The 13,040-nt window shown below is 41.5% G+C and overlaps 1 protein-coding gene across 5 annotated transcripts in view; it reads right to left on the bottom strand.

Annotated features, from left to right (window-relative positions):
• GBF1 (golgi brefeldin A resistant guanine nucleotide exchange factor 1) overlaps window positions 1–13,040 on the bottom strand; it is a 191,711-nt gene that overhangs the window by 71,384 nt on the left and 107,287 nt on the right. For 4 of the 5 annotated variants that reach the window (XM_040438677.1, XM_040438679.1, XM_040438678.1 and 1 more), the window contains exon 8: window positions 9,193–9,247. In XM_040438677.1, coding sequence (XP_040294611.1) covers window positions 9,193–9,247 — 55 coding nt within the window. Of the gene's footprint in view, window positions 1–7,022; window positions 7,098–9,192; window positions 9,248–13,040 lie in introns of all 5 variants that reach the window. The other variant, XM_040438681.1, reaches the window with a different exon arrangement.

Below are 13,040 nucleotides of genomic sequence, written 5' to 3'. Positions count from 1 at the left end.
TGACTCTGCCGTTTACAGAAACACCCCATATGTGGCCGTAAACTACTGTACGGGCACACAGTAGGGCGTAGAGGGAAAGGTGCGCCGTATGGTTTTTGGAAGGCAGATTTTGCTGGACTGTTTTTTTGACACTATGTCCCATTTGAAGCCCCCCTGATGCACCCCTAGAGTGGAAACTCCATAAAAGTGACCCCATCTAAGAAACTACACCCCTCAAGGTATTCAAAACTGATTTTACAAACTTTGTTAACCCTTTAGGTGTTGCACAACATTTAATGGAAAATAGAGATACAATTTCAAAATTTAACTTTTTTGGCAGATTTTCCATTTTAAGATTTTTTTTCCAGTTACAAAGCAAGGGTTAACAGCCAAACAAAACTCTAAATTTATGGCCCTGATTCTGTAGTTTACAGAAACACCCCATATGTGGTCGTAAACCGCTGTACGGGCACACGGCAGGGCGCAGAAGGAAAGGAATGCCATACGGTTTTTGGAAGGCAGATTTTGCTGGACTGTTTTTTTGACACCATGTCCCATTTGAAGCCCCCCTGATGCACCCCCAGAGTAGAAACTCCATAAAAGTGACCCCATCTAAGAAACTACACCCCTCAAGGTATTCAAAACCGATTTTACAAACTTTGTTAACCCTTTAGGTGTTGCACAACATTTAATGGAAAATAGAGATACAATTTAAAAATTTAACTTTTTTGGCAGATTTTCCATTTTAAGATTTTTTTTCCAGTTACAAAGCAAGGGTTAACAGCCAAACAAAACTCTAAATTTATGGCCCTGATTCTGTAGTTTACAGAAACACCCCATATGTGGTCGTAAACCGCTGTACGGGCACACGGCAGGGCGCAGAAGGAAAGGAATGCCATACGGTTTTTGGAAGGCAGATTTTGCTGGACTGGTTTTTTGACACCATGTCCCATTTGAAGCCCCCCTGATGCACCCCTAGAGTAGAAACTCCAAAAAAGTGACCCCATTTTAGAAACTACGGGATAGGGTGGCAGTTTTGTTGGTACTAGTTTAGGGTACATATGATTTTTGGTTGCTCTATATTACACTTTTTGTGAGGCAAGGTAACAAGAAATAGCTTTTTGGCAGTTTTTTTTTTTTTGTTATTTACAACATTCATCTGACAGGTTAGATCATGTGGTAATTTCATAGAGCAGGTTGTCACGGACACGGCGATACCTAATATGTATACAATTATTTTAATTTATGTAAGTTTTACCCAATGATTTCATTTTTAAAACAAAAAAAAAGTTTTAGTGTCTCCATAGTCTAAGAGCCATAGTTTTTTCAGTTTTTGGGCGATTATCTCAAGTAGGGTCTCATTTTTTGCGGGATGAGATGATGGTTTGATTTGCACTATTTTGAGGTGCACATGACATTTTGATCGCTTGCTATTACACTTTTTGTGACGTAAGATGACAAAAAATTGCTTTTTTTACACCGTTTTTATTTTTATTTTTTTACGGTGGTCACCTGAGGGGTTAGGTCATGTGATATTTTTATAGAGTCGGTCGATACGGACGCGGCGATACCTAATATGTATACATTTTTTTAATTTATGTAAGTTCTACACAATGATTTCATTTCTGAAACAAAAAAAATGATGTTTTAGTGTTTCCATAGTCTAAGAGCCATAGTTTTTTCAGTTTTTGGGCGATTATCTTAAGTAGGGTCTCATTTTTTGTGGGATGAGATGACGGTTTGATTGTTACAATTTTGGCGTACATGCGACTTTTTTGATCACTTTTATTACCTTTTTTTGGGAAGTAAGGTGGGCAAAATTTCAATTTCATCATAGTTTTTTATTTTTTATTTTTATGGCGTTCACCGTTCGGGTAAAGTAACATGACCGTTTTATAGATCAGGTCGTTACGGACGCGGCGATACCAAACATGTGTAGGGAATTTAATTTTTTTCATTTTTAATCAGTGATAAATGTGTTTTTTGATTTTTACTTTTTTTTCACTTTTTTTTACTTTTTTTTTGACCCAGACCCACTTGGTTCTTGAAGATCCAGTGGGTCTGATGTCTGTATAATACAGTACAGAACAATATATATTGTACTGCACTGTATTTTACTTACACTGAACAGATCTATGCCTTCAGCACAGATCTGTTCAGCACCATGGACAGCAGGACGCCCGAGAGGCGTCCTGTTGCCATGGGAACCTTCCCCGTCTGCTCAGAACTTCGCAGACGGGGAAGGGTAAGGAGGGGATCTGTCGGGGGGCTGTCTGGGAGCTCTCTCCCTCTCCATCGGGGGGCTGCAAAGGCACAGCAGCCCCCCGATCGGAGAGGGAGGGAGCTCCCTGAGCTGTTAACCTTTTCCATAGAGCGGTCCGTACGGACCGCTGTATGGAAAGGGTTAAACGGCTGACATCGCATCGTCGATGTCAGCCGTTTATACCAGGGTGCCAGCAATGTGCTGGCACCCTGGTATACCCACTGAACACCAATGAATTTTCAAGGGGAGGCGGGCGGGGGATCGCGATCCCGCCTGCCGCACCGCCCGCCTCCCGCACCGCCCGCAACCCTCCCCCTGCACCTCCCACCGGGCTAAAATCACTCGGGGGTGCAGGGGGGGGGATACAGATAGATTTTGGGCACTATAAAGTTTCTGATCCTCGCGGTCAGGGACCGCGGGGATCAGAAACTGCAGAAATCGCAACAAACCGCAGGTCTGAATTGACCTGCGGTTTGTTGCGATCGCCGACATGGGGGGGTCACGGGACCCCCCCCGCGCATTTAGCCTAGGTGCCTGCTCAATGATTTGAGCAGGCACCATGTTCCGATCACAGCCGGCCGGGCGGCAGTGATCGGAACAACACATGACGTACCGGTACGTCATGCGTCCTTAAGGGGTTAAAGACAGAATTTTTTTTTGTTTAGTTCAGGAAATCACATTGTATGATTTTTTAAGAATTTATTTGTCTTGCACTGCTGAACATAAGTATTTGAAAACCTGAGAAACAGTAAGGATTCTGGCTCTCAAAGACCTATTACTGTGCCTTTAAAAAGTCCACCTCTATTCCACACATTAATCTAACTTTGTAGCACCTGTCTGAGCTCTTTAAAGACACCTGTCCACCCCACAGTCAGACGCCAACTACTACCATGGGCAAGACCAAAGAGCTGTCAAAAGACACCAAAGACAAAATTGTGGACCTCCACAAGGCTGGAAAGGGCTACGGGGCAATTGCCAAGCAGCTTGGTGAAAATAGATCAACTGTTGGAGCAATTGTTAGAAAATGGAAGAGGATAAAGACAACTGTCAGTCTCCCTCGGACTGGTTCAGCTGGCGGAGTATTTTGTGCTGCACTGTGGTGTGGTGTTTGGTTCTGCTGGGGGAGAATTTTGTTCTGCACTGTTATTTGGTTCTGCTGGGGCAGTATTTTGTGCTGCACTGTGGTATTTGGTTCTGCTGGGGCAGTATTTTGTGCTGCACCGTGGTATTTGGTTCTGCTGGGGCAGTATTTTGTGCTGCACCGTGGTATTTGGTTCTGCTGGGGCAGTATTTTGTTCTGCACCGTGGTATTTGGTTCTGCTGGGGCAGTATTTTGTTCTGCACCGTGGTATTTGGTTCTGCTGGGGCAGTATTTTGTTCTGCACTGTTATTTGGTTCTGCTGGGGCAGTATTTTGTTCTGCACTGTGGTAATTGGTTCTGCTGGGGCAGTATTTTGTGCTGCACTGTGGTATTTGGTTCTGCTGGGGCAGTATTTTGTGCTGCACTGTGGTATTTGGTTCTGCTGGGGCAGTATTTTGTGCTGCACTGTGGTATTTGGTTCTGCTGGGGAAGTATATTGTCCTGCACTGTGGTATTTGGTTCTACACCATGGTATTGTTGGTCCTGCCTACTTGTGTTGCCCCACCTTCTGTCAATTTGGACCCACCTACAATATGGGACCATTTTTAGTTTTTTTCCAGTGCCACTTTACATTCCCAGTCTGTCCCCATGTACTATAATTTTCAGAACAGACATGAAGATGTGGACAGCACAATGATAGCATCCATGTGATGTCCATTATGTTTGAGGACCTACACAGTTAAATGGGCCCCTTTGCTATCCCTCTATTTATATGCATTTTAATATACAGAGGCCAAGATAAGGTAACATTAAATGCACTTTATATACAGTAATATAGGTGTTTAAAAATGCACAGAAACTCAGAAGGTGCAGAAATATACTGTTATGGGGAGGGGAGACAGTAATTTATAAGCCTCCTTACCTGTACTCGTTTGTTTTTCCAAAAGATATTGTAAGCCTCAAGAAAAAATGGCACGAGCCATGATTAGTAATTCATGTAAAGAGCCTATAGCTAAACATTCGGATCGCAGACAGGGGACTAATGGACACACCAAGACGTGAAGGTTAGGGCACAACAACATGCACACTTTCGAAGGGTACTCCATGGTTCCAAATGTATTTAATAGCGTGATAATTGTATTCATTTCAATCGCTAGGAAAACTCAGAAATTAAGATACAATTTAAGATCTGCCCCAAATTTTTCATGGAATAAAAAAAATCAAAAATCAATGCTGCCTTCCTTGTAATGTTCTTCTACATTCTGCAGGCAAACAGGTCCCCCTGCTACATAGGATATCTATCTATAGGACATTTTTATATCTCAACTCTCTCCCCCCCCCCACCCTCCCACAAAAAAACCAAAAAGGAATAGTTTATGGTAGTGTAGAACACAATACATTAAGCCTGCCTAATGCACATATACCAGAGCTTTCACTCATTCCCATTTACTATCCTCACCGACGCTGAGCTTTGTGGGGATGAACAGATGTCCCCAAAATGGCACATATTTTTATATGCATTGTGGGCTGAGGAATCTTTAAATATGCTTCAGCAGGTTCAGTTGTTTCTATCCAACGAGGAAAAAAAAAAAAGGCTTCCACAAGATGGGCGTAACCTCGCCCGCCCACAACGGCCAATAGTAGCACAAAATCGCTGGTTTACGGAGATATTACGGTACTTTCAGCAGCCTCATGGATACCCAGCCTAAGGGCTTACAGAACATGGGAGAGATTTCCAATACAATTAGGCTACTTTCACGCTTTCCCTTTCCGCTATTGAGTTCCGTCACAGAATCTCAATAGTGGTGGAAAACGCTTCCGTTTTGTCCCCATTCAGAGTCAATGGGGACAAAACTGAACTGAAGGGAACGGAATGCACCAAAATGCATTCCGTTCCGTTGCGTTGCCATGACGCACACAAAAGTGCTGCAAGCAGCGTTTTTTAGTGCGTCCTGGGATGTGGAGCAAGACGGATCCGTCATGACTCAGAATGTAAGTGACGGATCTGTTTTCTCAGAATTAGAGAGAATACAACCGGATCCGTTCATAACGGATGCAGACGGTTGTATTATCGTGATGGAAGCGTTGGTTGCTGATCCATAACGGATTCAGCAAAAACGCAGATGTGAAAGTAGCCTTAAGTGTACTATTTCAATTAAATACTGACCAATGATAACAGTAGATGTCTCGGCCTGGTTTTATTATTAAAAAAAAAAAAAAAAAAAATTTTTATTTTTAGGGGGAATCCGACAGCTTTGTTAGAAAGAGGTTGTCATGTACTAGATTAAGCATGATTTTCATTTTTTTACATGAATCATGGGATAACCCATTTCAATAGCAGAATGAGAGGGCTTCTAGGCATGTAGCACTTTTAAAGGGGATTTCCCGTTAGGACAATCCCTATCTAAATTCCTAAATTAGGGCGCATAGATATCAGAGAAGGGAATAATTTCCCCTGATGGGGAGCAACCCCTACTATCCAGAGCTGCTATAAAGAATGACTCCCACCCGGAGGGACTTGATGCAGAAAAATGATAAGGCACCATGAAATGTTGAAACGGTGAACTCACAGGCCGCATCTGCAGAGACCTCTGGCAATCAGCCGATATTGCTGATTCAATTATCTGAAAGGGGGCTGTTTAGCAAAGACCCCTTTAAAACTATTTGCCGTGAAAAACACCCACTCACTTTTTTTTAGTTTTTCTTCATTATATTATGCATATTAAAATATGGCTGCAGAAAAATTCAAGCAACTCTTCTTTACAGGGTGAAGAGGACACAATGTGGTACATCAAAGTTTTTCTTAAAGGGAATGTCACCAGGCTTATGCTGCCCTATTGGAGGGGAGCATAAACTAGTGACAGAGACCCCGATTCACTGGGTCATTTTTTATCTGCTGCAGCGAGAGTAGAAGCTGGAGTCCTTATGATGCTGGGAATGAGCTGCCGGCTCCCCAACCCACCCGCTGCTATCAATATAGCGAGAGAACCGTCAATCAGTGGAGGCAGGAATACGAGGACTCAGCAGATAAACACTGACTTTAGGAAATCGACAAATCAGGGTTTCTTCCAACACTTTACACTGCCAGATTCCCTTTACGCTGACATAGAAAACAAAATCTAGATAGTTTACTTCTTCTGGAGGATAAACTGAAGAAGCCCATGTCCCATTTGTAGACTATACACTGCCATCATCTACAGATCACTCTAAAAGATGGCAATTTCATCAACATTAAACTCCCTCCTCTCTGCCTATTCTTATTAATGACATTATATTGGGGAGCTACTTTCTTCATGGTCTTTTTTCAATCTTTTTGTGCCTGCAAACCAGAACATTCTTTCTGCAAAATCTGGCCAAGGAAAGATCCCATTGTACAGGACTGGCACTGGTGCCCCCTTTGTAATAGCTAGTATCCAATACATATGGAAGCAGGACGGATTCATCAATTCCAGATTAGCAACTACAATCCAATAGTAACAGCTACAAAGTGACCACCTAGATCTCAAGTGTGTAAGTCCAAACACAGCAAAGCCCTTTTGCCTCATGCATCCACCAGAAAAGCCATGCTAACGGGTTACAATGAGGATGTAAGGAAAGCAAACAGGCGACAAGAAAGAAATTGCTTCCTGCGTCTTTGTTGCACACCGTACAGATAAGGGGGGACGGAAGGGAGACCTTTAAACTCTTAAAAAGTAGTACCCTCTCTAACTGGTTCACGTTTTTGGATTGTTCACCACTATTAGTGTCCAGTTTGCAGAGAAGACACGAAGAGATCTGCAGAAAACAGGTAAATGTATGAATGAAAACAAAACATCAAAAACACAGAAAGGAAAACACAGAAAGGTCTAAGAAGGACAGGGCCCACACATGATAGAACGCAAGAAACACGGCGGAGTAATAAAAGCGCTACAACATATTATGCACAGTAGTCCTGCCAGTGTCAGATCAAGGCATATATGATCCCAGGAGATTAACATAACCTGAAAGCCAAGAAAAATGTAAAGAAGGAATTGCCTGTCAAAAGTGAAGTAAAAACTAATGACATTTTGAGGACCACAGTAGAATTACAGTATAAAGCATAATTCCATCGTTTTCATGTGTTTTATACACTCATTGGGGGAGATTTATCAAACTGGTGCAAAGTAGAACTGGCTTAGTTGCCCATAGCAACCAATCAGATTCCACCTTTCATTTTTCACAGATCCTTTGTAAAATGAAAGGTGCACTCTGATTGGTTGCTATGCCAGTTCTACTTTACACCAGTTTGATAAACCTCCCCCTTTTTCCTCACTAAAAGAAGGAATGGATCCTAAAGATAGGAAGAGTATGTGGGTGTGTAAAGGGGTTTTCCAGGGAATACCCCTTTAAAAAAAAATAATAATAATGAAAAAAAAGGCTCAGGAGGAATTAAAGATAAAAAAAATATATATAATGATTCCTCTGCCCCACTGATCCCCCACTGCTCTCCACTTACTGGCCCTGGGTTCAACACACAGGAAAAGGCTTGCACTGGGAGTAGTCCAACTCATTTTCTGTGTGTCGAGCCTGGAATCAAAGAGTGGATGGCAGTGGGAAATGGCGCAGCTTTAGAATGGCAGTGGCAGAGTATTCGTGGCGTAACAATTGCTATTGTTCGTGGCGGCAACAGGCATCACGCATTCGTGTGAACGACCCCTTAAGAAGAGTTAGGCCTCTTTCACACGAGCGTGGCGGATTGGCTCCGGATGCGTTCAGTGAAACTTGCACCATTTTGCAAGCAAGTTCAGTCAGTTTTGTCTGCGATTGTGTTCAGTTTTTTCTGTGCGGGTGCAATGTGTTTTGATGCGTTTTTTTTTTACACGTGATAAAAAACTGAAGGTTTACAAACAAGATCTCCTAGCAACCATCAATGAAAAACGCATTGCACCCAGACTTGCTTGCGGATGCAATGCGTTTTTCACTGAAGCCCCATTCACTTCTATGGGGCCAGGATATAAGAACATGCAGAATATAGAACATGCTGCGTTTTTCACACAACGCAGAACTGATGTGTGAAAAAAAAAACGCTCGTGTACACAGACCCATTGAAATGAATGGGTCAGGATTTAGTGCGGGTGCTATGCGTTCACGTCACTCGTGTGAAAGGGGCCTTAGAGACTCTTTTTATTATAGAAACAAGTCACATTTGTCCATGGGCGGTGTCTTTTTTTTCAACCCCTTCAAAAGGACAATTCTACCTGGAACATAAATGGTCAGCTCAGTTCACCTTTACTAGTAATGTTGAGCGGAGGATCCTGACAAGTTTTAAAGGGGTAGTCCACTCATTTACTACTGATGGCCTATCCTCAGGATAGGCCACCAACATGTGATCAGAGGGAGCCTGCTGGAGTCACTTTGTTGGGGGCAGTGCTGCAGTAAGCAGCTCTGCCCACTACACAATGGATGGAGCTGTGTAGTACCGGCGCCGCAGCCAATCTGAAACAGTTGATTAGGATGGCTGATCAGATATTATTGGCTTATCCTGAAGATTGGCCATCAATAGTAAAGGAATGGACAACCATTAAGCATCATTTCCTTCTCAGGGTGGTACACAGTTTAATTCTAAAGGGAATCTAATGAATATTGAGAAGATCCAGCGCAAGCAGCGTTCCTGGCTCTGTCTGCCGCCAATTGGCAGCTCTCTTCCTATACTGTGCAGTCAGTCATCCGCAGGGGGCATCACAGAAATAAAGAAAAATTAAAAACTACAATATATAAAATGAAGAAAAAAAAAAAAAAAAAAAAAGGAAAATACAGCAATAACAGTCACACAAATACAAATCCCAGTACCACGAGCTACACCATGGTAGACGACCAGGCCAAAAACCTAGGAAAAACAAAGTTTAAATACCTTTTTCATATTCGTTCCCATGTAACTTTTCGATTCTTCCTTAAACTGAGGTAACCTGAAAGAGAAAACTAGCATGTTAGAATATATCTGACATACATATACATCATAAATAAAGCAAAATCCTCAAATACTAGTAATGCATAGTTAATACACATTAGTCAGAAATTTCATCTATAGGGTTTGGAGATGTCCTTCAATGCTAATTAAAAACCCATTAAAGGGAAGAAAACAAAGTGAAATATCAGCTTCTATCCCTATCAGGCTGGCATTTTGCACCAGTGAGAACGTCACTTATATTATGAGCCGGAGCTTGTGGTCGTGACACACAGAGATAATTGAGTTTTGAAGGTCAGTGTTTTGCAGTTGCAGTTTCGAGTTTTTCACCTGCCTGATTTGTAATGGCATATCATTAATGGAAAACCTGCTATTGCAAATTCCAGGTCAGACTTATTTTTGTCCTTTGGGCAAAATAAAAGAATTAGTTTTGAACAGTGTGGAAAACAGCTAATTTAAGGGTAAAAACCATACAAGTAAAGCAAGTAAAAAACAAACAAAAAAAACAACACACACGTCCATCAAGTTTAATCTTCCCCAATCAATCATACATTAATTATAACCCTCAGTGCCATTTGGCATGTAGACATAGTGTCTGCCATCACCACATCTTGCATGTAAAGACCTTGGAACAAGTAAATCATGTGCCAGTGCTTTGTACTGGTATGTGTAAATGAGATCACTTCTACGGTGTTTTTTCCCCAAGATGAGCAAGCCAAAATTCCAAGCTTCTTGTTATAAGAGTTCTTCCTATTTGATAATCTGGTCGCCCGCCTTTGATCCAGTTCCTGATGTGGGGCCCAAAACCCAATCTCATATTCAAGATGTGGCCTTAGCAATGAGACAATGTACCTGTACTATTTTTTCATTGATAAAAAAATCAATAAAATAAACAATTTTAAAAAAAAGATGTGGCCTTAGGGTACTTTTACACTTACAGCAGAGGATTAATGCAGGCAGTTTCAAAACGTATGCCAACTGAGGGCATTTGTAAGACTGATTAGGATTCTGATCCGTCTTACAAATGCATTGAAATGCCGGACCCGTCTTTCCGGCGTCATCCGGAAAAACGGATCCAGCATTAATTTTTTTCACATTTTTTGATCTGGCATTGCCATATTTTGAATGCCGGATCCGGCACTAATACATTCCTATAGAAAAAAATGACGGATCCGGCATTCCGGCAAGTTTTCCGGATTTTTGGCCGGAAATAAAACAGCATGCTGCGGTTTTATCTCTGTCCTGATCAGTCAAAAAGACTGAACTGAAGACATCCTGATGCATCCTGAACAGATCGCTCTCCATTCAGAATGCATGGGGATATGCCTGATCAGTTCTTTTCCGGTATAGAGCCCCTAGGACGGAACTCTATGCTGGAAAAGAAAACCGCTAGTGTGAAAGTACCCTAAAAAGGGATTTATAGCAGGGTAAGGGGGTGTACTGTTAAATTATAATCTCCTGCATCAAACTCTGTGCTCAACTAATCATCTCCATCTCTGAGACATGCAAGTATGCTATATGCATTTATACCATGCATGTTTAGGTTTATATTCTACTTATGTTTTTTTTTTACTCTGGTTCTGTACCTGTTACTCTATATTTGGGTATTTTTTCACATGTGCCGTCGCTCCCTGATGAATGGTGGCATCTCTCCACAGGGAGACGAGTCAGAGGTGGAGACTTATCATTTTGGATGAACATCTATTATTGTTATATGTTTCAGTCATTATGGTCTCTCGTATCTCTACAATGTTTCTTCCTGTCGTTTATAAAAAGGTGTATTTCTCTTTATCTACATAGGGTGAAACACGAAACATTAGGGCTAGGTTCTGGGATCGCCCTTATTGGGGCAGTTGTCCCCTTTAGGTAGAGATTAGAGACAGGACGCCGATACATTTGCCTAGTGTGCTTTCCCAGATCCCGTCTCTCACCTCTTCCTTATCTGATGTTTCTGTATACCTGTCTTGATTCAATAGGTGGTTTCTCATTTAGTGGTCTTCTCTGTGACCTATTGATGTTTTTTTTTATGCCCACTTTCCACCCCCAGATTTCCCTTGCCCGATTCCAGAAAATCCACCATTCATGCACGGCAGTACAGGGTTTTTGCAGTTTGGGTACCAGCTCAACCAAGAAGATACCATAAATATATCTTGCCAACCACATTGATGCTCATTTACATGAGGGATGGGCTGCCAAGCAATGATGATTTTTAGGTCAGCATATATTATGTGATCAACATATGAATCAGTTATCATTTGTTGCCATGACTACACATGGCAATGGCTGAGCTCATTTGTACGAGCGATCATTGTACAATCAGGCCTTTTGTTTTATATAAGTCGTTTTAAGCAGGTTACCCCAAGATGACCCTTCTAAATGTTTTGTCTACTGCAGAAGTTGCTAGTTCCCTTAAATGCTAGCAATGTAGGTCTCTATGACTATATGTATGGAAGCATGAGTGGTATCGTCCTTCTCAGTCTCATCACATCCAGACTAAATATGACTTTTCACCTCTACAGTACAAAAGGCCAAGGTGACACAGCTGGTGACTGTTTAGTTTGCAGGGTCACGCAAGATGCCACTTAAACTTTGCTTAACAAATTTCTAGTGACCGGTTGACAGCCACGCAAATTTTCTATGTATATCACGGATATCAGCCTGGTGAACCTATGCGCCTCGTTTCCTCCTCTAAAGTTACATGTGCATCTCTTCATGATAAAATAATCAAATAGAGGAAAGAAATTTTACCATTTTGTAAAGAGGGATGCACAAACTATCTGCATTTCTGTAAGGGGCCTATATACAGTACATTATGTGACCCCAAAATTGGATCTGTGCATAAAAGCACAAAGTAAGTAATAGTTATTGACGATGTTTTTAGTACTGAAGTTTATTTTGGGGTAAAACATACAACATAAAAAACCAACAATGGAACAGATAAAATTCTTCTGCGGCTGTTTTATCTTCCGTTATTTAAAGTAAATCTGTCAGCAGAATTTACCCCTATAAACTGTTCCCACCATTATTTGTGGCCTCAAAAGATCTTTCTAAAAGTTGTATCCACAAGTCAACTGCGGCCCTGCATAAAAATACAATATAATACAATACAAAAAATACTTTGAAAATCTCCCATGACAACTGAAGGCTTCACTTGGTGGATTTGGACTAAATGTCCCAGTCAATCTTCGCTAAGTCAGCCCAAGGTCTGCTGACAGACATGGAGGACATCTCTCACAGGCTGCATGATATATGGTGCTTGTGTGGTACAGTGGAAAACTGGTACATGCTTAGAGAGTGTCTGCTTTTGTAAGGGGATGTGAGTACCTTCTACAAAGTATGCAGAATTGCAATCTTATAATGGATACAACTTTAGAAAGGTATCTTCAGATCACAAATGGTGGTGGTGGGAGCAGTTGACAGGTGTAAATCCTGCTGACAGGTTCCCTTTGATAGTCCAGGTTTGAAGAAAAAGGCTCCGCTCAAAATTAGCATCATGGCTCCAGCTCTCAAAAGAGTCATGACAGCTATGACCCATCCAATTTAAACAAATCCCAATGGATCTGAAAGATCAGGGTTCTTGTATTTTTTGATGGTAAGAACAGCAGTGTAGGCTACACGATTCTAAAAAAAAAAAAAAATCTGATTACAGTCACCAAACCCACTCTTCATGCTCAGTTTTCATCATAAGTTCAAATTTTACAATGGAAACAAAGCCAAGGCAGCCAAAAACATCAGAGGAAATTCATACATGTTTGAAGAAAATGATCCATTTTGAAAATGCACATCAAAGATTA

The sequence above is a fragment of the Bufo bufo genome, chromosome 6 (genome assembly GCF_905171765.1).
Source record: "Bufo bufo chromosome 6, aBufBuf1.1, whole genome shotgun sequence".
Classification (NCBI taxonomy): Eukaryota; Metazoa; Chordata; class Amphibia; order Anura; family Bufonidae; genus Bufo; species Bufo bufo.
Note: the sequence above shows the minus strand (reverse complement) of the source record. Positions and strands in the feature narration are given on the sequence as shown.